Source organism: Sander lucioperca, chromosome 18 (genome assembly GCF_008315115.2).
Source record: "Sander lucioperca isolate FBNREF2018 chromosome 18, SLUC_FBN_1.2, whole genome shotgun sequence".
In the NCBI taxonomy this organism is placed as follows: domain Eukaryota; kingdom Metazoa; phylum Chordata; class Actinopteri; order Perciformes; family Percidae; genus Sander; species Sander lucioperca.
Genome location: NC_050190.1, coordinates 18096628 through 18122365, shown reverse-complemented (window position 1 = coordinate 18122365; position 25738 = coordinate 18096628). Strand labels below are relative to the sequence as shown.

Below are 25738 nucleotides of genomic sequence, written 5' to 3'. Positions count from 1 at the left end.
GTTGAGAGAAAAGAAACAAAGCATGGCGTACCAGTTGGATTTGCCCTGAGCACCACACACCACAGACAACAACTAGCCAGCCAGTAAAATCTCTGGGTGACATGAGCTAGAGTTCAAAACAGGCCTGATGTCAAGCCCGACCGCTAAGCAAAACCAAATCTCATAAATATGTTTATAATTTCCTTCAGAGGATACAGTTTTCACTAATAAAGCGATCCACGTTTGATATAAGACACATTCAAGTACTTCCATTTATTTTGAGGAACCGATATTTAATTCAAAGAACAATGAAAGCCACAGTTAAACTGAGCTCTAGGAGTGGTGCCACTTGTTTGAGGTGTGTGTGTGTGTGTGTGTGTGTGTGTGTGTGTGTGTGTGTGTGTGTGTGTGTGTGTGTGTGTCAGAGGTGCTGGGTGTCCGTGTCTGGAAAATCCAGTCCTTGGCGCGGTCAAGTCTGGCCTACACTTGGTTAAGGAAATGAGCGCGACCGTTGTCCTCCAAGCGGCGGGTGAGGATCTCGCAGCCGGTCTCCGTCACCAGCAGGGTGTGTTCGAACTGAGCCGAGCGCTTCCCGTCTCTGGTCACCGCCGTCCAGCCATCGGGCCACGTCTCGTCTTGCCAGCCACCTGAGACATGACGCACAAACACGCGGCTTTGGCTTACACGGCATCAATTAAACAGAAGCTGCAGAAACAGGCACTTCCAAGTCTGGCACTGTATACCTGTGATGTATAGAGTGGTTTTAAAGCACGACTGGGTCTGCTGCATGACACATAATTTAACCCCTAGTGAGCCAGTAAACAGCCTCAAATTTTCACTCTGGAGTCTAGGTTTGAGTTATATTTGTGTTGCTCTCTCTAATTTGTGTATCTCCAAATTTCGCCAGATAAACTGAAGAAGAAAGTGTTCCTTTTTAGGTTGAGAAAACAACCTACTTCTAACCCCAATGAATTATCTGGAAAATGCATTGTGACAAAGCTGACATTTTTCTTCGCATTATAATTTGGAGAGACATAGTTTTCACAGGACAGCGATGTTTTAGACTGATATAGTATTTTACCCTCTTGACTGCGGTATTTGTTTCATATAAACAGTTTAATTAAGGCAATTATTTTTTTCCCCCCCAAAATATATTTATTGGATTTTTCTCTTTAAGTGCAGAACAAAAGACCATTGAAACCTCGCAATGCAACATTCTCGGCCTAAATAATAAATTGAATTACAACAACAATAATGAATGAATTAAGGCTATTACAATACCATTATTTATATCAATTGAAATAGTTATTGTCTCTTTAATTACCATTATCAATGTGCTCATTATTCATACAAAAGGCAGTTACACTCACCTTCACATATCATGGGCTCAATGGTAAACACGTGGCCAGGCTTCATAACTCCAACTGCTTTATTTTCTGGGAAATTAATGAATATAGAAATCATCTTGTTGTAGGAGAGCGTGTACGAAATCCAATAGTAACTGTCACAGATTAAAAACATGTAGGGTGGCAGGTATGTGACTACTCACTGGCATAATGTGGCACATTGGGAGCAGTGTGGAAAAGTCTATGGATACCGTGACCACAGTAGCTCCGCACCACCGAGAAGCCGTTGGCCTGAGCGTGCTTCTGAATGATGTTACCTAATTCTCTGTAGCGAATGCCAGGCTTCACTGTAAAAAACAAAAATAAAATAAATAAATAAAAAAAGCATGAGGGTTTTAGGCCTTGTATTGTATTGTAGTTTATAGTCCCGTGGGCACTGGAATTCTGAGGGCGATATTGCTATTTGAGAGTTTAAAATAAATAATCGGAAACCCAATGTATTGCCAACATTTTGATAAGGGCCCATTACAGAATTGTGACCACAGTGTCGTCCATGTTAGCTTAAAAGTTGAGATTGAAAGTTCATTCTTGACCTTGGAAACAGGGTCAAAAACAGAAAACTACTGTTTCCAAGGTCAAAAATGAACATTCAAACTCAACTTGCTCTGAAATGTCAGTGCTCTCTGGTGGACAAACTATGTAATGGTGACATTGTTTCTAAAATAATTCAGAGGCATCTTCTGCATTTCTGTACTGTGATTTCTTGATAATTGACATATATGCTGATACCCCATCCCCATAGCCCCATAGCCCCCATAACATCCATATAACACTGCCGGAGTCTTCTGTATGCACACATTATCAGCGAAGTGAAAGAAAATCCAGCTGGAATTCCTACCGGAGTCGATGGCTTGCATAAGGCATTCATATGTGGTCTGAACCAGTTTCTTTGCTTCTTCATCTACTTCGCCGATATAGAAGGTCTCGTTGAGGTCACCATGGAAACCGTTGTGGTAGACGGTAATGTCAACTGCGTAAGAGTGAGATGGTGAATGGGTCAGAGCCATTGTGTTACACGACAAACTAGATTCTATTATGTTTAACACAAAGGAATACTGTTATGGATAACCTGAAACATATAGGTATGTACTGGGTGAACATATACATTCATAAAACATCTAACATGATTTGCAAGGCCAAACAACATGTGCCATCTTGAAAACTGCTGATGAAATTGGAATCGCTAGTGGGCAAACTGGGCCTTTTTTCCCCCCACTTAACATGAAATACAGAGAGCAGCAGATCTGACAAGCAAGTCCCCACTGGTAAAGGTTAATGAAACTATTTGTCTTGTCGGACCACGCAGCGAGAGAGGAGTTGTTGGCAAGTGCTCCATCAGACACTCTGAGGGGAGTGGCAGATGGAAGACATCGCCTCAGCAGAAATATTCATAAAAGAGGCTAAAATTGGCCAAACTCCCGCTGACACCATTTCAGGATGCTGGTACAATAATTTGTCATGGTAGAGGAATGTACCCCCCCCCCCCCCCCCCTTAATAAAACGTTTCCTTACATCTAAAGTTAGCATAACTGTTTCTAGGACTTGGTTTAAAATTGAGAATAGGGCAATAGTGAAAATGGGGGTGTTTGAAAACAAAAGGAAAGATCAGTGTTAGGTTTGTTTGTTAGGACTGTTACATACAAAGACGTACGAAACCGTCAAAGTCACATAAAAATGTGGATACTGTAACTCTATTCTAACAAATAAAAAGATATAACGCAATCCCACATATGAGAAAAACAACTTGTAGAACCTGACGCTAGCGTCCCAAAATGTGTAGTGCAATGAGCATACCATTGAGGATATCTCCTTCTTGTAATGGTCTTCGGTCTGGGATGCCATGGCAGATGACTTCATTGACAGACGTGCAGCAGGATTTGGGGAAGTTGTAGTAGTTGAGGGGGGAGGGGTAGCAGTTCCTTGCAATGCAAGCCTGAACAGACAAAACATGTCGGTTAGAGAGACAGTCAGAGCAGGGGGGGGGGGGGTATTTGTGTGTGTGCGTGTGTGTGCGTGTGTGTGCGTGCATGTGTGTGTGTGTATGTATATATATATATATACCAGATGCACAGCATGGTCGATTTCTTCTGTTGTAGCACCTGGTTTCACCAATACGGCTGCAATGTCCAGGACTTCCCGTGCTAGCTGCAACAACAACAAAAAACATACGTCAAAACCAAAATGCATTAAATGGAAATACTAAAAATGCAAATCATGACAGCGACGCCAGTCAGTTTTGTTACCTTGCTCACTACTCTCATGGCTTCAATGTCCTCAGGACAAAGGATCTTGATCTGTGACGTCCCCTTCAGAAACTGCTCAGACTCAGATATCCCTGAGTGAAGGAAACAAGGACAGACAACTGGCATCATTCACACGCCAATACTCAGCGAAGCTGATGAGCCCACTCAAGTAGGACCTTGCAAAGCAGCTGTCGTATATCTATCAACTTCTAGACGCAGCATCAACTTGGACTACCACAGCCACATTTACATACTCCTAATCGAATGCGTTTTTACATCATAAGTAATAGTTGACAATTTGGTAGTGAGAAGGCACAAACATCATAATTCTTCTGTAATTTGGCAGTTACACCGCAGGCTAGCTGGTGCAATTTCAACTAATACCGTATGCATTTTTAGTAAGTATACCATGTGGATGGATTATATCAAGCCATTGTATTTACCTTTATTATTAACTTTACCTTCTGGGGTGTGTGACTCCTGGCAGCTTAACACACAGTACACAATTAATACAATTCCAGACCATGAGTACAGAAGAGATTTTGTTTTCACTCATGAATTTACAGAAACATCTTTCAAAAAAACAAATGCACATCTGTAGCCCAAACCTGCTCTCTTCAATGTAAGCCACATCTCCTCGCAGCATAACCCCATGTCTAGAACAGCAAGCGTTTCAGACGCCTTTTTCCCACATGTCTCACCCTAACCCTAAGGCCGGCTACACACTGGCTGCGTGGCGTGAGCGTGTCAGCTGCGTGGTGTGTCCGTTTATATTTCGGCTCCCATGTTAGTAACAAGTTAGAGCTTACACACTGCCTGCGTGACACACACGTCTCAACACACAACGACACAACGCGGAAAATGTGTGCATGCTATAAATAGAACCGACGCCTATTTTTCACGCGACATGCAAGCGTGGTGGAAGCGTTTCCAGGCAAAATAGAATAGGAAAAGATGTTTATATGTCATTTTGACACAAATACATATTAATAAATAAATTGATGTTTGAAAGTCTCTAGGTTTTGATATAAATGCAGATATAAATGTAATATAAAAAAAATTGATTTTCTAATATTGCACCTGTCAATACAGAACGAAATATTGCAGTGTTTATTCATGAACAAACTGTTACCTACACTGTACAATTACTGCCACTAGACAACTCTGCTCCGATCGCCAACACTTCCCTGTCCTGCTGCTGAGGCTTTGAAATTCACACACACCAGCTGGAACCAGTATAGACGATTTGCTTCAGTGTCGCATTAACACAGTCGGCACGTGAGCAAGGCGCTGACGGTGCATTTGCGGTCGAGACGGTGGTTTAGGCGCGTGTAGAGTGTAAGACTGGACTGGAGGACAAAACTTAAATCATCATATTTAGTTTTTGGTTTTATTGAAATCACTTAGCCATACTGGTGATGTTAAATCTTTACTGTGATAAATGTTGAACATAAAAAGTAAGTACGACTAATTTCCAACCAGTGATCGAATTCCAAAATTTGAAAAAGGGACCTAACCCTTGTGTTGTCTTTGCGTCGACCGTGCAACTTTTTGTTTTTCTGGGCCAAAATTTTAACTTTTTTTCAAACTTTTTCTTCTCACACTTTCGTCGCTTCCCCCAATGTTTTTTTGATGCTTTCCCCGACGTTTTCGTCACTTTCTCCGACATTTTTGTCACTTTTTTCAATGCTTTTATCAATTTTCTCCAAATGCTTTAAAATTGAATAAAACAAAGTCAAGTAGTGAACTGATCATTTATTTTAATTGTGAACAGCGTTGTACGAAACCATCCAAGTTATTTCTTTTTGACAATTTAGTTTAAAGAAAACCCAAATTTCTGATATAGAAACTTTGTGAAAATGGGTCAAATTGGACCCGAAGACAACAGGAGGGTAACATCATTTCACAAACAAGTTTTGTTATTTAACTTGTTTGTTAAATCTGCATACATTCCACCCACACAGACTGCAAATTACCAGGAAAAGTAAAGGATTGCTTTTTTTGTCTGATTTTGTGTCATAGCTGTGGAACTCCGTGTTTTTAGATTGCTTGTACATTGCCTCATCAAAACTAATCTTTGACTTAAGGCCTTCGTCTAATATTTATAAATTAGGAACTTTTGTTACGACATTCTTTTAACTCAAATCACACATTTCTAACCAATGTAAAAGCATCTTGCAGTGCTATGGTACTATGGACAACTAGCTGCTCCTGCACAGAATAAGTTACAGCATCAGCACCTGAGCAGAGGCAGACTCTAATGACACGTGCGCTGTCTACTCAGAGGAACAGAGCAGGGCTGTTACTGTTATATATATGCAGAAGCACAGGTGTCAGCGCAGTCACCTTGGCAACACATTACCTGCAATTTAACTATAGATTAAACGCGATCAAATCATAATTCTTAGACTGAAAAGCACATCAGGACAGTACATGTTGTTCAAGGCACTGGAGTCAATTCGCTGATCTATAATTTATCAACTCAACAAGATGATTGCTGCATGAACACGAACAGTTGCCTGGCAACACAGACTTTAGACAGGTTTGTGTACAAGTCAAATACAGCCCTGCTTTTGACCTGCAGAGCCGACAGCGTGAGTGCGACAATCAATTAGACTTCACTTACGCTTTGATACAGCTGCTCAGAAGAGGAGAAAGGTATGAGAGAATCACAGCGTGTGCACATTATAATGTCTTCATAATGGTATGGCCCGTTAATTAGAAGAAAATCAGTTCAAGATTTGACTTCAGCTCGATAACAATGCCACATTAAAAAAACATTAGCCTGTAACAATTGTGCGTCGGTCCCTGACAAGGCATCACAGGAGAATGAAAGAAGACTGTAACCATGACTACCCTGAGTATGGATTTATGCAGTCACGTGACAAGGATGTAGAGGTTGCCATGGTTGCACAATGAATGACTTGCCCAGTGAAACATACGTTAATAAGCCAGGTTACAATTATAGGTGTTTAATAATTAACACACAAGAGGCAGACTGGTCGTAAAAACACAGGGGGACAGCAATCTATGTTTTCCCTGCAATAAATAGGAAACCCTCGACGGCAAGAGATCAGATATTATTGGGCTGTTTAACAGAGCAAAATGGATTGCAGTCATTGCAGTTTAAGATTTAAAATATTAGAGTAAAGAGACATGTCATCAGGAGAAAGGCACCTACTTTATGTATGTATGTATGTATGTATGTATGTATGTATGTATGTATGTATGTATGTATGTATGTATGTATGTATGTATGTATGTATGTATGTATGTATGTATGTATGTAGTTAAAATACTAGTAGAGGAACTGCATGTGCATACCACTCAGCAAAAATCAATTTTCTGTGTATTCATGCAGAAAGTTAAAACACATGCATGGATGACCGCTTTGTCTACTACTGTAACGCACTCAGACAGGCCTTCAACAGCTTGCAGCTCAAAATGGGCACTCACATGCTATCAAATCTACGCCATCAATGGCTAACTGTCCTGTTGAAGTCATCTAAAAAGATCTGCGAATCTCCGAGGTGTCATTGGGCACTCTTCACTCTGCCAGTAGGCAATACATTTGATTGGTTGTCATTCAGGGTTGCACAAAAACCCTCTTCTTCCACCAATACAGCGATGGCGCTATTAGATATACTGGGTGTACATGCTTTGCATGAGGCAATAGTAGAGGTGGTTGGAAAAAAATCTGTTACATAAGAATCACTATTCCCTATTTTCTGAGACTCTGAATTGAGTCACAAATGCCAAAAAATCGATTTTTGTAAAAACGTAAACTGATAACAGTATGTTGACGGAAAGAAAAAGGCAGAACTCAATTGCGAAGGCACAGTACAGCATTACGTTGTTCATCCTCAAAAAAGGCCTTTGGACACAATTAATGACTCAATAATTAGCTTTGCGAGACAAAGGTGAGGCATTCTGAGAGTACTTCGTACCCCATCACCTACAGGCTAAAATTAGCAGAGCACTGAACCCCGGCACTAACAAATGAGACTGGCTGACCAACACACACTACTGCACTTTTACAAAACGTCAACCAACTCTGGTAGGGTGAAGAGAAAAAAAAAACTTGACCCAGTCTTTCATAAGCCCTGCGTCTGCACAGCCATTTGGATAACAATGGCTTTCCCCGGTACTAACACTGCAGTGTAAATGTCGCAGAGCAACTTTGCCAGTGGAATGGCAGTGGATGGTAGCATTGGGTGATTGTAAATACTTATTATAGTTATAATCTCAGATTTTTGCATGACAAAGTTTTTCTGGTGATGCTAGGATGTTATGGCTATGCTTCCAGGTAAACAATATGTTACACTCGATAGCATTGATTTGGTGTTGTTCCTACATAATTCAACAACAACAACAACAAGCTAAAATTGCTGTTTTGTGTATTTTACCAGGTCAAAAAAAGTCTCCCAAGTGATGAGCATATTTATATAAAAACATATTTCCTTGAGAAAGGAGGACAGTTACCTCTGGGATGATCAGCATAGTCAGGTCGTTGGATGTCACCGGGCACGGGCCTCATGGGAGTCTACACCAGGGGCCAAGAAGAGGACAGAAACGTTATGGCATTCACATGACACATTCAAAAGCAAATATACACCGACAGGTATCAGCGCGTGTACCCGTTTTGGATTTTTCCATGTTTTCAAATGTATGGTGTTGTGTGTGGCAGTGACTGTTTATCATCTCTGCTTAATGTAATGTCCAAAGCCTGAAACCTTTCTGAATATAGTGACATCCTTTCAGCTAACAGAGTGCACAACTGTGTCACAAGGGAGAAGTTTGACATTTAAAACATTGTTATAAAACTTTTTTTTTTTTTTTAAAAGTCATATATTTATCGAAACTTTCTCTTCCCAGTTGCTACCATTGTTACGGCTGCGAGTGGTAAATGATCGGGAGACTTGTGACAAAAATGGGTGTCATAGCTTATGCATGTCTGCGCTTCTTCCTTACATTTTTTCGTGTAATAAATCATACATAGCAAAATGTATGCAATCATTTTTTAACAGCAACTTACCAGTGGGTAGTAAGGGTGTAGTTTTCCTGTGTAGCGGTAGCCCGGCCATGGGTCTGTGTTGATGTTATTCTCCACACAGTTCTTAGATTCATTCTGGTTCTTGTCCTCCTCTGACAAAACACAGCACAACGTATCTGAAGCATCTGGCACCACTGTGTTAGTTAATTGTTGGTTTCTAAAACCTCGACTTGTCTATCAGCACTTTTAACCAAAACAACATGCGACTTATTCATATACTGTGATAAGAGTCCACCACAGATGTTACCAAAGTACAGAACTGACAATGATCAGTAATACATACTTGCTTTTTTGTGCAGCAACTTGTGAGACACCCAGCTCCCTTTGAAACATTCCTGGACATGAAAACACAGAGAGAAACTCTAAATGGGGATGTACAATGACAGAGAGGCAGATCTATGCATTTGTTATTACTGATTCAGTACAGATTGTGCTCAAGAGTACACTTAACTGATGTCTGACAATCACATGCGTGGTCACCGACTTTGTTCTAATGCACAACCTATTCAAACCCAACCAAAAAAAACAATGTGACTCCCTCGGTTGCACACTGTGACAGATATTGCACCATAGTACCTTAAAGGTAGAGACTTTCACAAAAAATACATCTACATGCACCCTTGAGACAATCACTCGGACTGAGTCTCTACCATGTATTGCTATTTCAATGGTGTGTGCGCCTTTATTGGAAAGTCAACAGCAGAGAGAGAGGAAATATAGAAAGCAGGGTCAGGTTACACACCCAAAAATGCAATCACAGCAAAAATGTCTTGGGTCAAATACCATGGCACCACAACTTCATTTAAACTGCCACCCAACCTAACTATTTATAAAACTTTTGACTCAAAGAACATTGCAGAGCCCTTCTGCAGAGGGAGCAATTGCTGTAGTGTAACGTGTAATGCTTTATTGGCAGAGACCTTTTCCAATGTAGTGTCTGCTGCAAGAAAATGTAGCCTCAAAGCAGAATCCACAAACTTTATCAATAGGATATTCAACTCTCACATGTGATTCGTCAATTTAATCAATCATTTGTAGTTGTCACATGAAATTGTACAAGTTACAATTACAGTGAAATGTATCCCATCAGCTCCTTCAACTTATGCATGATTCATTATAAAGCAGAATGTGGCCGTCGGATTGAAACACAAAAACAGAGTCCCCTGGTTGAATGGCACCGGCACTCTGGATCCAGCCAAGTCTCAGCAAAAGGACACAACAGCCCCCGACATCCCCGCTGGAAACCGACGCAGGCATGGAGGCCACCCAGCTCACCATCGGGCGCCTGCACACTGGACAGCAGGATGCCCAGCAGAGAACTCGCAGTTAGTGTTCAATTCCTCCACGCCTGCTTCGGTGCCCCCTCTAATGTAGAGATGGAGATGGACACAGAGATGGCCTTGCTTGTCTACATAGTCGTGATCGTAGCCATAGGTCATAGCCATCTTCACATTTTCCTCTGTGTTTACTCTGATGTTTACATCTGTATTGGAGAGTAGCTTCTGTTGAGCCCTTAAGGGCTTCGGCTATGTATGAAGGTCTTGACGATAAGAAACTCATCTTTAAACTGACAAATTTGTGAGTGGGGTTTGATCTCGCAGAAGAGAAAGTACCAGGGTGAGGGTCAAACACCGTGACACCGCACTTCACAACTTATTGTATGCAGTCTATTGCATTGCTAGAATACCTGGTTCCTACCCAATACACATTTATTTCATATCACTTTTACGCGGTCAGCCAAAAAAAAAAAAAACGCCACACTAAATGCTTTTCATTTTGAGCAGGCACAATATCACTTACTTTAGCTAATCAGGCAACAGTTAGCTAGCGTTACGTTAAAACGTTTTCCCTCGGCCTACAGTTAACGTTACGGACATAGCATCAGTATCTGAGTGCATTATTCATCCTATGCAATCTGTATAACATTTACACAGCCAGATGGCATCCGTTAACGTTAACCAAATACGTTATTATCGGTTTACAAAGCACCTAACGTTACACATGTCTACCTAGCTTGACAGTTAACGCTAGCAGCCTCGTGATAGGACAGAGGGCCTAGGTATGTGGCTACAGCCGACGTTTAAACCGGAGAAGCCGAAAAAGCAGCGGTACCTGTGAACAGAAATAGGAGCCTTGAATACCAAGCTTGATACATGTGGGACACTGAAGTTTGGCGTCTTGGCCGCAGCCATCTGTCTCACACTCCCTTCTAGCCTCGATGCTCGCCATGCCTTCGTCTGCAGGAGGGGTGGAGTCGCAGAGAAGCAGCCAGCCAGCGACTGCACACAGCGCATGTCCGCAGCAGGGCCGTCACGTTGCACAGCTCGGTCCAATCGTCCAATCAACGGACACTTTCCTAACAGAGATTTGTAAGATGGCGACCGCCGAACCGGTGAGCACTTTCTCTAAAGAACATATCAAAACATTTAGGGGGCTTCCTGCTTTTATTATAGGGCAAGTTCACATTTAAAGTGTATGTATACCTTTACACATTCGTCTTCAAAAGTAAATTGATAGTTGTTACAATCATACGTGCTGTTTTGACTAGTTTAAAGTGTGTCTTCTGTGCCACGACCTAAGCGTAACAGAGGAATGCTTGTGAGTCGAGATCTCCCAACTTTAGGCTGACGTTACAACTAACCGACGTGCCGTTCACCTTTGCATAGAGAACGACACCAAGTTCCATTGCAAAATTAGTTTGTTTGTTATTAATTAGGTTAACCGCAAAAGTATATACCCGAGTGACGATTATTCATCACATGTATGATTATTATGAACTAACAGTAAATTCGGCATGTAATATAAGCCACCAAACAGAAATAGCAGTTTGTTTTTGTAGCTACAATTTCACTGTCAAAATTGGTTGACAGTGCTCCCTGACCTCTACGATGCAAAGTTAGCTAGGTACTTAGTGGCTGATGTTAACGTTAACATAGCTAACGCTACATGATGGTAAAACAGCTAGAAACTTTTGCTAGAAAACAAAAGTTTTTTTTTTCTTCAAATAAACACTATTTGCTGTATAAAATGCATGCCAAATTGAAGACTAGGTCCAATTTTTTGGTTGCTGTAAGGTCATGTCATAATGTAGCGGATACTTTGTACCAAGCAAGCAAATTAACGTTACCGTGAAATTTTAAAATGGCAGATATATGAATGGAAATTGCGTGGTGTTATTTCTGCTAATTAATAAACATCTTGGGAATAATAATGACGTGCCCAATAATTAGGTTAACGTCACCACTTTTAAAAATGACATGTCACCTGTAGTGGGTAACGTAAATGTTATCAGTAAAATTAAAATTAGTTCAACTCTAGCTTCACATGACAAATGTGTACCATATGTTACATCGGGTTTCACTAGTGAACGCTTACGTCACGGATTTTTGTTTTTAACGATAAAGCAAATTAATTTGCGAGTAACAACCCTATTTTTTTGTCAAATGGGCTCTGTTTAAATTGTATCTCGTATTTAAGTGTACCACCATCTAGTTGCCATGGCAGAAGGGTTCAGTTATGTAACTTAATCAACAAATGGAAAGTTGTTGCTCAAGAGATTAGACGCCATGCTACTGTTGCAAGATTATTTCCCCAGTTAGAGCTACACTAGAAAGTGTGGTCATTTGCACTGGGGATAGCAACCACTTCCTACTTTCCTTAAATGCATCCCCTCTACCTCACTGCTTTTTAGGAAACCAACCCAAGTTCAAATCAGCCTGATGAAGATGGAGCTGAGGAAACTGGACAAGAGATTGTGAACCCAGAGGCCTACATCAAACACCCCCTCCAGAACAGGTTAGGGTCACATTTTAAAATGTATTTGAGGAAGCCAGTTTAATTATGGCAATAATTAGACTGCACATATTATTTTTTTTAAATTATGTAGCAGATAGGTAATGTCCGGTCACGCTCTAAAGCAGTACAATCATATTCGCTCTGTGACAAAAAATAATCTAGTTTTAGTGCTGCAGAACTTACTCTACTGTATACTTTTATATATTATACTAGTATATGTATACTATGCAAACAGAAACTAAATATTAAAAAAAAATGTTATGCCATAAACCCACCATATTAATATCCCTTGCAATGTTGGGATCATTTAAGTGTAAGAAAATAGAGTTTTAGATCATTTTCAGGATTTCCCTTTGCCTTTACATAACTGTTAATGGCTGTCTAGTGTTTTTATGCCAACATTTCTGAACACAATTCATCAGTTAATCAATGAGTGGATTGACAGAAAATGAACTGGCAACAATACTTATAATCGATTATTTTTAATGTTACTGTTTACTGTTGATGTTTGAAGACCGTGGGCTTTAAGAACGTGTTATGGACATTTTTGACTTAAATTAATTGATTAATTGGTATTAAAAATATTTTTAGTTTTAATAATACTGTAATAATTGCTTTGATTTGCCTGTTGAATTGAAAGGCTTTTGATTGACACAATGTGGGTCAAAAATGTAATTAAAGCGAACATTTGCCATTTGCTTAGACTTTCACTTTTGAGGCAAATCAGATCACATATATTGGCCCTTTTCAGATAGCCTGACAAGCCAGACCCACATCAAGATGTTGGGTCTGGGAACTCACCATTGACGGAGCTCAATCCGAGGGGCAGGATAAACAGTTGTCTTTCAAATTCCCTCTGCACGCAATAGGATAGCGCTACAACCAACCAGAGCAACGCTAGTTGATAGATTAAACTTTTGCCGTATCCGGTCGGCAAAACTCCGAACACATCTTCCTTTTTTAAGAATGACTTCAGTGCCGTTCTTTGTTCTTTTCTCAAAGAAAAGCTTAACTCCAAGTCTTCCAGAGTCGCGGCCAAACCCGATTCGAAAGACCGCTGTTCGCCAGCAGCAGTAGCCATCTTATTTGTTTTCAAGTTGCGGGGATTTCACGCGGAACCGTTGTAACTCTGCTGTCATTATGTTAAGCCCGCCCACCGACTCTATACACGATGTGATTGGCCCGGCTAGAGTTTGGCTTTTCCAGCTCGCAAGCCATCAAAGAGTTGCTAGACTGACCCTGGCTGCAAATTACATTTGCTGCCGCTAGGGTGCATCTAGATTTCTAGACTACTTTTCAGATACACCAGTGTCTGATCGCCCACTGGTTGCACTGGGCTGCACCCAGATGTGAGCGTGTGGAGCTTCATCAACAACAAAGAAAAGAAGGTGACTTATGCGTCACGTAATTGTTTGATCTCTAAGCATAGTTTAAGAACTCAATGACCCTACCTCCACACAACTGAGTGGAAGGCTCAAATACACCAAAAACAATGTTCACCAGGAGGAAGCTGAGCAATCTACTAAATGGTCTGTGCACAGCGCACAATAAAGACAAAATAAAATCAATACGATTGACTGATTACTTATTGATAATTTATGTAATTCTTGGCGTATTGTAAAAACTAATTTAATATACAAAAATATATTATATATAATTTAATGATTATAATATGATGCCTGTAGTTAGTGAGTCAGTGGTTAGGCTAGCTGCGTTACTTGTGGCCCCCGGTTTCTGTCTGTGTGTTTTCATGTTCTTCATGTGTTAAAAGTGGATTTTCTCTCACACTCGAAACAAATGCAGTCTGCCGGATGGGAGACTTTATTTCCCCACAGTAAGACTTTGATTGTCTGTGATGGTCTGGTGACCTGTCCAGAGTGTTTCAGTGCTTTTCTCTCAATCCGTAACCGGATAGCTTCCAACTCCCTAGTAGGCTGAATACAAATGAGCAACGATTGAATATTTTACAAACATTTAAATTCCACATGGATATCTATGTCGAAAAAGGTCAAATAAGAAAAATAAAACACTCAGCAGAAAGTCTGTCCGCTAAAGGAGCCGTTGGACCGTAAACACTTGACTGGTGTTTCACAGCTCAGCTGTAAGGTTTGAAATACATCGGTGGCATTTTAATAGCTACGTATTCCCACAAATTGACAATTAATTGGATACATTGGTACAGTCAGGGTTATGGGCTGCATGAGGCTAACCTTGTAGAGGTTAATCTAAGAGACTATAAAATATATGTTGCCTCAGTTTATGGCCTTTAATCAAACATTCAAATATTTTACCAGACAAGTTAACAAGGAATACACAAACGTGTCATAAACTGAAGCTCACCGACTGTTGGAATGTCATATTTGGTCATCAGACGTTCTGTCATGCATATACAATGCCACTCAAGGGAATTACATTTGTTGTATCAGTTACCTTATTCCATTTCCTGGCATTCATTGGGACTGTGCTCTCATTTAAAAACACAACCCAAACCCATTGACAGACTAGCTGCTTTAATGTCTCTGTAATAGTGTCAACAGCCACAGTTTTCTTTATTATTCCTCAATCCAAAGAGCTTTAGGCAGTCACTGAGCCATTAGAGGATTCAGCATCGAACAAGTATGACACAGCGTTCACAATTAATTGGACCAAGAAAGTGATGGCGTGATTTACTGAACAGTTTGTGTCGGCATCATCCAGGTGCATCCATACGTCGCTCATTTGCTCTGAAGCTCAATGGCTTTCGGTTACTTTTGTTTACCACGTGTTTTAATTAGGGGCTTGTTACATTTATGCAAATTCCTTTTCTGTTTTCGCCCAACAGCTGGTCCCTGTGGTTCTTCAAGAATGACAAGAGCAAAACATGGCAGGCCAACCTGCGACTCATCTCTAAATTCGACACAGTTGAGGATTTCTGGGCGTAAGGAGCAATACATCCTTCCATGTCTTTTTCTTTTCCTTTTCCTTTTATGGAGTGACTGAAGCAGTGAAATGTCACAACTGTAGACTGTGTTGTGAAATACTGTTAGATCAACATGTTCTGTTAATGCTGTGCTCTCTTCATTTCAGTCTCTACAACCATATCCAGTTGTCAAGCAACCTCATGTCAGGCTGTGATTACTCCCTTTTTAAGGTACATTTGATTTATTTTCATACATTCATGTAAATGTGAGTAGTTCATGTACAGATTAAAGTATAGTTAGGGCCCGAGCGCCGACAGCGGCGAAGGCCCTATTGGAACTGAAGGAATTATTTTCTGCAAATGAATTGGCTTTTTGAGGGGCTTAACATATTCAAAAACTCACCAAAATTGGCGGTTGCATCAAGTCTGGTGAAGATTTACGTATTTTAAGGGTTTCGGGAATAGGTGCACAAAAATGGCTCGCTAGCGCCCCCTACAAAGTTAAAAAAATTTAGCACCTGCAGTGCGTTTAACGTAGACTCACGAAAGTTGGTACCCATATGTAACATGTCAAGATGTACAACAAACGTCATTGGAGCCATACCCTAAACCCAACAGGAAGTCCGCCATTTTGATTTCAAAGTTCGAAATTAGTGCGATTTTGGCCATTTCCACTTGTCGTACTTTAACGAACTCCTCCTAGAGATTTCATCCGATCAACTTCAAATTTGGTCTGTGCCATCCTAAGACATTAAAGATGAAAAGTTGTTAAAAGAAAAACCTTTCGTCATAGGGCGTGGCCGTGGCGGGGCGGCCATTTTGTGCGTTTCGCCATCAAAACAGGAAGTGGGTGTAACTTGAGTGTACATTGTCCAATTGGCTTAAAACTTTTCAGGATTCATAAGAGTCCAACCCTGAGGACAAATGAAGGCTGATATTTACTTAAAGTCATAGCGCCCCCTAGTGGCAACAGGAAGTAGGCCTAAAAGTCAAGGTGCTATACTTTAAGGAACTCCTCCTAGAGATTTCATCCGGCGGACTTCAAATTTGGTCTGTACCATCTCAACACCTTAAAGATTAAAAGTTATACAGTGTGGGTGTGGCGTGGCGGCCATTTTGAGTGTTTAGCGATGAACAAAGAAATAGTTTACTTAAGTAACTTGAGTGTACGTTGTCGTTTCTGCCCGAAATTTCTCACGATTGACAAGGGTCCAGCTCTGAGGACATCTCCAGGCCAATATTTACTTTTGGTCATAGCGCCCCCCCACTGGCAACAGGAAATGCGCCTTATATGACAAACATCATCCGATTTACATGAAACTTATAATATGGGGTCGACACGTGATACTGAGCCGCCCCCTATACTTTAACCACGCCCACTTACTCAGACCACGCCCCCTTTCATAACATTTGAACCGTTTAAGGTAGAGTCTTGTGTGAGGTGTCTTAAACTCAGCAGAGAGTTCCTTCTTCATTGGTGATGGTTTGGCCCGCCCCCTACGCTTAAGCCACGCCCCTTTCATAACATTTGAACCATTTAAGGTAGACCCTTGTGTGAGGTATCATTGAACTCAGCAGAGACTTCCTTCTTCATTGGTGATGGTTTGGCCCGCCCCCTATGGTTAAGCCACGCCCCTTTCATAAATGCTGACCCATCTAAGGTAGAGTCTTGTGTGAGGTATCCTTGAACTCAGCAGAGACTTCCTTTTTAATTGATGATGGTTTGACCTGCCCCCTAAAATGTAGCCACGCCCCTTTTCACAGCTAATGAACAGTATGACGAAGAGTCTTGTGTGAGGTATCGTTGAACTCAGCAGGGAGTTCCCTTTTCATTGGTGACGATTTGCGGTGTCTGAGTGCCGCGCAAATGCATGGTCGCAAGGAGCGCCGTCCGCCAGTAACCCCGACACGCGCAGAGGCGCGAGGGCACGTCCATCGCTGCTTGCAGCTTTAATTAAAACTTGTTTTTTAAATATGTTTGCATGCCAATATCCTCTCTGGTGCTGAGATCCGTCGACATTTGCTTGTGTTTATATTTAACAGTATGTACAAGGACAGCAGTGTTTTCTCTCTTATTTCTGATGTTGACTCAGTGAAAATAAAAGAACCATCTATAAGGCTATAAACATCTTTGTTTCAAAGTGGAAGACCATATTTACATGATGAGACATTATATTTTGCAAACCAAGCCAAGGCCCGGGCCCTTACGTATGGCAGCTGATAACATTCATACTTGAAGTACAAGGAGAAAATGCCATCTTTTGCCTGTTGTATGTATGGGCAATAGCTCATGCAAACAGAAAAATACCTGATTGAATTGTCAACACAGTTTTAGTCAGGACAACAGCATTATTACTAGACAGGAGTCTCTCTGACTAAATCTGTCCCAACCAACTAAGCTCATCAGTAAAAGAGCTAATTTAACCAGATGTGATGATAGAAAATGAGAAGCGTGTGTGGAAGTGTAGTGATTTAAGTGGCAGGAGGCGGCTAGCAGCCACTAATTATACCGTGGGAGATAGGTGATGGTGATGATGAATGGAAAAGCAGCAAACAAGTATGACTGCGGTCTATTATCTGTGTGCTTTAATTTAAATCATTAGCAGGATCCCCTGTGGCTAAGACTACCTAGTGAACTTGTATTCATAGCAGGGGAGTTAGTTTATCAGCTCCTGTACAGTTTAAGTTTTACACTTCATTACAAAAACCCTGCTATCTGAGTCATGACTGTTGAGGCAGAGCTTATGTAGAGAAAGGGCAAAACTGCAACTTGAGAAAAAGACGTTAACCCAGTATTGAACCATCACTGCACACATGTTTTGTTCTTGCTACCTTTTTAGTATTCCAGCTGCAAACCTTTAATTTAGATTAACAAATGTCATCAGTTGAAAAAGATGCCTTTCTTCAGGCAGTGTTGAAATCTCACCATGAAATGTTGTTTTGAAGTTTTGGTGAAGTGGTTTGGGATGTGTATTGACAATTTTAACCATTGCTGCAGGATGGCATTGAACCCATGTGGGAGGACGAGAGGAACAAGCGCGGCGGGCGCTGGCTGATCACACTCAACAAGCAGCAGAGGAGATTAGACCTGGACCGCTTCTGGCTGGAAACTGTAGGTTTGGCTATAGCTGCTGTGCTTTATATCCTACTCAGTGCTGTTACTCAAATGAGTGATGCTGTTACTGATTTTTGAGCCTCGCTAGCACATATATCACCTGCATCTAGTGCTGGGCGGTATACCGGTTTATACCGTACACCGGTATTCATTTCCCATATGGGCCAATGTAATCTGCGAGTGAATTGACAACGGGACCCCTGCATGCGTACCCTTTTCACTCATGGTAGTAACTTTCAGGGGTGTGATTCTTCCGGATAATTCCGGAAATCCGGCTTTTCTGACCTGAAAAATGAAGCTCTCGTAAATCATGCAAATCCGCATGGTGTCGCAAGGCACAGGTCGGGGGTATTGGTAAACATACTCTGACTCATGTCTTCATATCACTCCGCAAGTGGTCCATTAATTTGTCACGATGTAACTTCATTCAAAGCAGAGCTCCACCAAAGAGCCTGCAATCTTTGCGGAAGGTTATTTGAATAAGAATTTTGGACGTGTGGGGGCGAACTATCTTCTTAGCTGAAGCCGACAACGGGACAATATTGTTGCATGTTGGCAATGCAAGCTGAAGCGATGTAGCAGATGACGTTGAGAAGTTGCAGTGAGGAATATTTTAGGAGCACCATTTTCGGCAGTGCAGAAAGGTAGTGGCCCACACTAACTTAGTGTTGAGCCGGGAAACATGGCTAAAAGAGCTCTACAGCGAAAAGATGTGCTGGGCGAGCCGTCAGTCGGTCGAAGCTAACAGAAGCTAGCTGGCGTAAGCTGACAGCTGACCAACGCTACCAAGTGATCGGCGGAGACAGGGAGTACATGTATTTGAAAGAGTCCGGCAGTTGTGGTAGACGAAGTCGGGATATTGGATGGAGAGTCCACTGAAGTCCACTGCGGTCTGAAGGGCTAATCCTCGCTAGATCACTAGCTAGTCGGGAGGTTGACAGCTAACGTTAGCCAGCTGAAGCTAACAGTCGATCGATGGTGAGTAACGTACGTTACACAGGCTGGCAGCAGCACAGAGTCCAGAGTTGATAAGTGTGTGTGTGTGTGTGTGGGGGTAGAAAGGTGTTGAGAATGACCAACACCTAATCTTAAACTTAGTGTAGCTACTTAATTTGCTACGACCCGATCAGAGGTTACTTAAATTGAGACGTTCAGTCAAAATCAATCATGTCACCTTCAAACGGGATCTCTGTTTGCAGGGTTCAGGCTGTACCCTCCCGGTGATCATGCTGCTCTGGGGGACTGGTTGTACAGTGAGAAGCCGCTGCTGACCGGCGCAGAGCTCTGCCGGAACTCCGACTGCTGTCTGTCCGCGCGGCCGTCTGACGGCATCAGTATTAAATTGAGACAGTTTCATTAGCGGTTAAAAACATCTCGCGTTAAATAGTAGTCTAATTCGGTACAGTTGGTTTTAACGCCTGATGCAAAGTGTCGGCCTATAGGAGTACACATGAAAACCCTGAACAAGCAGCGTCGCTCTGCTCTGTCTTTCTGCTGTGCCCCATTCACGTAGTAGTTTTACACTATGTAGATTAAACTCTGCAATTAATCCGCGGTTCACATGTATGTATGAACTGTGGTGGTCTGTTACACTCAAGGCTATATTCAACATCACTGATTAAGTAGCCTAAGTCAATCCAACAAACAACTGGACTTTAGGGTCAAGTGTTGTTGTATCCGGCCCATGTCCTGGATGTGAAAGCCTCCTTACTGGACTACTGAATATAATAATATTCCATTATATTTTGTATTTTGAATTGTTACCTGCCACCAGAATTTTGTGATTTCCTTGCAATAAATATTGACATTTTTACCATAAATTGGTGCCTAAAAATGTATCAGAATGCAGGAATTGAAGTCATTTACCCTCAGAATTTCCTGGGGGAGGACCCCCAGACCCCCTCCCCCCCCTGCTTTGTGTGTTCCCGCAAAGACAAATTCTGAGCAAGGAAAAACCCTGAAGTATAATCACAGACAGCCATAAAAAACATTTAAATTGCAGAGTTAGAGTTATAACTTAATATGTACAGTGTCAACAGAGAAACACGGACAATTGAACAGACAGTGACAACATACATACTACATACCTACATACTGTAGAGAATGACAGTAACAGCATACAAACGGCATAAATAAAAATTTGTTATAAATGTGTGCTCTTTAAAAAGTAGAAAGCATTGTTTGCCAGTTACATTAAATGTTTAAAAATCCGTAAATGTCCGTGGGTGGGGCTGCATGGGCGTGGTAATGTGGGTGGGTGTGGGTGTGGTAGTAAGGAGAAAGAATAGGAGAAGGAAGTTTGTGTGAGGTGGACCTGGTCACCACAGACCCAAATCTTCTCAGCTGTTGCTACTGTCATATGCTGCACTGTCTCTTCATGTGGCACTATTATTTATATTATAACAAGGTAATGCAATGTGTGATCAAGTGATGACTGATTAACAGTAATGTAAATGCTAAATGCCCTAATACCTACATATCATGTAAGACTCAATTTCTCCATTTCTTTGCACAAAACTCTCCAGAAAGTGCCATTTAATGGTTTATTTTTTTTTTTAAATGAGGGGGGGAGGGGGCTGTCGCAGCGTCATGGGTGCGCCGTATATTTTCCTGCTTTTTTGTCCTTTGCCAATCACACCTATGAACTTTATAACACAACAATTAATAACCCATAACTAACTCACTTTAACATGATAAAACACCATAGCACACAACAATTTGTGACATAAACAATTTTTAACACTAATAGTTGTATATTTACACCGCCGAACGGCATGCTGGGTGACATTATAGCTGCTAGCTTGCCGGGTAGCATAACAGTCTGTTAAGCTGGGAGAGGCACTGGTCGTTACTGCACATTCAAGAACAGAGAAGAAAGATAGAGGATGAAAAAAGACCGGAGATACAGCAGAACAACATGTTTCTGTGTGTTTTTAAAAAATCCCACATAATTTAGCCACTGTTGCCGGTCGCGCTAACGTTACTTGCTGCTACAGACTGTCAAGAAAGCCGGGTTCAGAGCAATGATTGCAGCACTGGATTTAAGATGTCTTGCCTCCCCGGAATACCAGTCGGGATCACTTTACCGGCTGTGTCTCAGTTGTTTTTGCAAGTAACCAACTCGGGTACTCTAGCTATATAATTCAATGTGAGTAGCTACACGAATGTTGAAATGACATAAAATGCCCGTCTCTAGAAGCTGTGATAAATTAGCCTGAAGCTAATGCTTACCTGTTCAGGAGGAAATTAGCCAACTCTGCATTCTTTTGGGCTCTAAGCTGTCTCCATCTTTCAAATACATCTCCAATATTTACCCGGGGTTTGTTACGTCTCTGGTCACGCAACTGTTAGAAACATGCCAAGGTTTTTTTTAGGTCGGGTACAATCTATCTCCGTTGATCCTGTTTGTTTGTTTGTTGCTTTCATGGCTGTACAAACGTTACAGCTGTAGCGTGCTGGGTTTACGTTTTTGCAGGTATATCTGGGAACCTGGCCTGGCTGTCAAACTGGGCAGTTGATAACAACACACAGGCCAAAACACAAACAGAAATTCCGTCACGGAACGGAAATTTCAAAAGGAGAAAATACTGGCATTAGCATTGTTGTCAGAAAAGATAGTATTTCAACTTAGCATGTTTCCTTAATATCTGATGATGCATTGGGGTTATTTTTTGGATTTATTACAGTAAATATATTACATATTGGACCTTTAAAGTTGGTATGTGTTTTATTTAAGTTTATTTTACTTACTTACTTTTTTACTTACTAAAAATAGTTTAGATTCTATAACGTTATTGTATAATGTTGTGGAGCCTTTAGTAATCAAAGCTTTAAGTAAACACGATGACATTTAAATGATTTTTTTATGTATTCTATGTACTGATAGTAGTAGAATAAACCATTATAAACCCAGTCAAGCCCCAGTCAAGCAAAAGAAAGAAAATTCCTTGATATACCATGAAACCGCCAGAATCTTAAAAAATACCGTGATACAAACCGCCCAGCACTACTGCATACTACTCTATCATTACACTGCAGAAATGTGTGATGATTACATCTTCATACCAGTGCAGTGAGCCACAGATCTAACAAACTAATAAAAAATATACTATTGCCTTGACCGTTTGCTGAGCTGATAAGGGGCCACAACACAGTCAAATGAGAGCAACTGAAAACTGGCTTGCTTGCTGCTAAATCTGCAGTCCACACAGTGTTGTGGCGAGCTCTCTTGCTGCTTTAAAGGTCACTGACAGTGATACAGTCATCTAGCAAGTATAGACTTGCCAGTTAGCAGACACTTCCTTTATTGGCAATACTGCAACCAACCACTGGGCTGAAAGCGGTCACTCTCTTTTTCAATGACATTCTCACTAATTGTTTTTACCAGATTTAAAGCTGTAACAATATTTTTAAAGGTGCCCTGCCACACGTATTTCGTTACTTTGTGGTAATGTCCAAGTTCTACCATGGACTCTGTAACATTTTTTTGTGGAAAAAATGCCTTGGTTACCTTGTTTTGAGCCATTCTAGCGTGGTATAGAAAGCCTGCAGGAAGACTCTGCTCGATTTGTGCCAGTTCTCATTAATATTCAGTGAGCTAAGCTGCTTGACTCTGATTGGCTAGCAGCTAGCCAATGAGAGCCTGGCTATCAGCATCCTTTACCCAGCGCAACTGGACGAGCTCATGAATTAGTAATGAGCTCAGGCAACATGATGTCAGACTGACCAGCTTTTGTAATTGGCCTGATTTCTCCGCTTATTTCTTTTCAGTGGCTAGAGCTGACAGAGGAGGTAGCAGTTCATTTTCACATTCACGACATAACACAAACACATATGGACCTAATATATTTCAAAAAATACAAGTAAAAGATGTTTTGTATGGCAGGGCACCTTTAAACAATTGTGGACCGTTTTAAATGAACATACAGTATGTTGAGCTGTGAAACTGGGTTGTCTTGGAGGGTGATGTCCTGGTCCATCACCTGCATGGATATCTGCCTGAACTTTGCAGATCTGCTCATACAATGTGTTACAGGAAGAATGTAGAAAATCCAAACTAATCGGTAGGTCTTCTTAGCGACCTATAAGCTAGGAAAAAATGGCAGGAGGCTGGAGTGCTGCTGAGCAGCGTAGCACTCAGTGCTGCCGCTGGTGGCAGGAAAGTGTATTGTGGTCATACTATTTATTAAAACAGTCATCTCATTTATAAATTCTCTGCGCTCCACTGCTGAGCAGCACTCCCGCCGGTAAGCAAGAAGAGCCCTGCACCATCATTCATTTTACATGGTTTGTATTGACAGACGGAAAATAACCTTTCTCTATGAGAAAAGTTACATTTTTGTTACTTTACAGCCTCTTGAAGTTGCTTTTGCCCAGCTTAGTTTAATATGTTTTCCTACTACCCAATGAGTTTGCATTTCCGACACACTAACATACCACATTTCCCCAAACTAATTTTATGAGTGAATCTGTGACTGAAATGTCTAAGATCTGGCAGATCTGGGATGGTGAGGCTGATCTTCCTTCTTGTACTTTGTTCTGTCAGTCTGAGTCCTGTGCATGGCTTTTATATTCTTGTCTAGGCTACTGTGTGTTGAAACGACCTTTTGGTTCTGTCGGGAATGCCATACCATGGGGATAATATGAGTTTGAATTATTGGTCTTTACTATATTTATATAAAAAATTTACAAGGGGGCTGCCTGGACAGCTCACCTGGTAGAGCACCCATATATAGAGGTTTACTCCTTGACGCAGCAGCCACAGGTTTGACTCCGACCTGCGTCCCTTTGCTGCATGTCATGTTATGACAATGGCTTTTCTTCCTCTCCATCCCTTCACCAGCTCCTGTGCTTAGTCGGAGAGGCCTTTGACGACTACAGCGACCAGGTCTGCGGCGCTGTGGTCAACATCCGCACAAAAGGAGATAAAATAGCCGTCTGGACATCAGACTATGACAACCGGGATGCTATAACACACATAGGGTGAGGCGTGTCTTCAGTATCAAGGTATTTATATATACAGGTGATAGCATTCTCTGCATCTTCTTATGGTGTCATTTCCTGTCAACAGGAGAGTTTACAAGGAGCGCTTGGGCCTTCCCCTGAAGATGACTATTGGCTACCAATCTCATGCAGACACAGCTACCAAAAGCGGTTCAACCACCAAGAACAAATTTGTCGTTTGAGAAATGTGCCCCCCTATGTGCCTCTTTTATTTTCTTGTCTTCTTTGTTGTTCCTTCATATGTTTACTTTGCTGCAAAGACTCTGCGGAATGCAATCTAAAAGAAGAAAAAAAAACGATCCAAGACTGCGTGCCAAATGTTTCCATGACCTGCCCAGGACTTGTACTACATAAACAACATGGAAAACAGATGAACATGTATCTTCCAAAACACTAACAATGAGAGGCAATGTAGTGGATGAGATTTAGAGTGCTGCATACTCTTCTGAAGAAATGTGTTGATTTTTTTTTTCTCTTTAACGTCAAGGAATCCTGAAATGCAAAAAAGAAAGTGTATTTCTCTCCCATTTACTACAGCATCGTTGGTTTGCCGTAATACTGAATGACAGTAAACCCTTTTAATTTATTATTAGTCTGGCAAAGCCAGACCTACACCGCTTATCTGTCTAGCAACATAGATAGTGGGGATAGCGGAAGGGACATCTGATGGACGTCAGGCTTTATCCCAGCAATATACAGCCATTGAGCCAGACTAATTTATTAATAATTTGCTTGCATATGATTAGATTGTTAGACCTTTGTTTTATGCTTTTTATGCCTTGAACTGTTGCACGTAATCAACCTTTTAAAAGTACTTCATGGCTCATATTCTTTTGAGTGTTAATATAATTAAAACATTGGTTTTGCAATTATTAGTTGTTAAACTGTGTAATACTTTTTTGCAACCTGTAATTGGTACATTCCTTGTTATAAATGATTTGCCTTTTGACTTGCAGTGATGCTGTATTGTAGGATATTGACTTTTGGTTGCTGAGGACATTTATAGTAGACCATCAAATAGTTTTCTACCGATGGTCTACTTTCCCGCTGTATAAAATATCAAAACGGTTCGTATTCGTAATGATGCACAATTTTTGGTGTGTTATCCAATGTCCATCAACATGATAAGTGCGCCTGCGCAAGCCCCGGCAATTCAGAATCTGTTTAGGCAACAAAACTACTTGGTTAGGTTTAGGAAAAGATTGCGCTTTGGTTTAAAATAAGTGTATAAGTTATGTAAAAAAT

At 41.2% G+C, this 25738-nt stretch overlaps 2 protein-coding genes across 2 annotated transcripts; one reads left to right on the top strand and one right to left on the bottom strand.

Moving 5' to 3' along the window:
* Positions 1–221: 221 nt before the first annotated feature.
* On the bottom strand, positions 222–11044 carry metap1 (methionyl aminopeptidase 1). Its single transcript, XM_031288598.2, has 11 exons — positions 10794–11044; positions 8965–9016; positions 8664–8773; positions 8111–8171; positions 3629–3720; positions 3447–3530; positions 3180–3318; positions 2224–2355; positions 1529–1672; positions 1350–1415; positions 222–626 (listed from the first exon to the last, which is right to left on the bottom strand). The coding sequence occupies exons 1-11, from the start codon at positions 10908–10910 to the stop codon at positions 460–462; spliced, it is 1164 nt and encodes a 387-aa protein (XP_031144458.1). The 5' UTR covers positions 10911–11044; the 3' UTR covers positions 222–459.
* eif4eb (eukaryotic translation initiation factor 4eb) lies at positions 10851–25365 on the top strand. The gene is made up of 7 exons (XM_031288602.2): positions 10851–11073; positions 12373–12476; positions 15298–15393; positions 15543–15606; positions 18374–18487; positions 24333–24472; positions 24561–25365. The coding sequence occupies exons 1-7, from the start codon at positions 10900–10902 to the stop codon at positions 24673–24675; spliced, it is 807 nt and encodes a 268-aa protein (XP_031144462.1). The 5' UTR covers positions 10851–10899; the 3' UTR covers positions 24676–25365.
* The last annotated feature ends 373 nt before the right edge of the window (positions 25366–25738 follow it).

Bases quoted from the DNA above. Each gene is read 5' to 3' on its own strand.
- eif4eb (XM_031288602.2), top strand. From the start codon at position 10,900: ATGCTCGCCATGCCTTCGTCTGCAGGAGGGGTGGAGTCGCAGAGAAGC. The intron at 15,607-18,373 runs GTACATTTGATT...CCATTGCTGCAG, and splicing joins GTGATTACTCCCTTTTTAAG to GATGGCATTGAACCCATGTG. The intron at 18,488-24,332 runs GTAGGTTTGGCT...TCCCTTCACCAG, and splicing joins ACCGCTTCTGGCTGGAAACT to CTCCTGTGCTTAGTCGGAGA.
- metap1 (XM_031288598.2), bottom strand. From the start codon at position 10,910: ATGGCGAGCATCGAGGCTAGAAGGGAGTGTGAGACAGATGGCTGCGGC. The intron at 3,531-3,628 runs GTAACAAAACTG...TTGTTGTTGCAG, and splicing joins CCATGAGAGTAGTGAGCAAG to CTAGCACGGGAAGTCCTGGA. The intron at 1,673-2,223 runs GTAGGAATTCCA...TGTTTTTTACAG, and splicing joins TATGCAAGCCATCGACTCCG to TGAAGCCTGGCATTCGCTAC.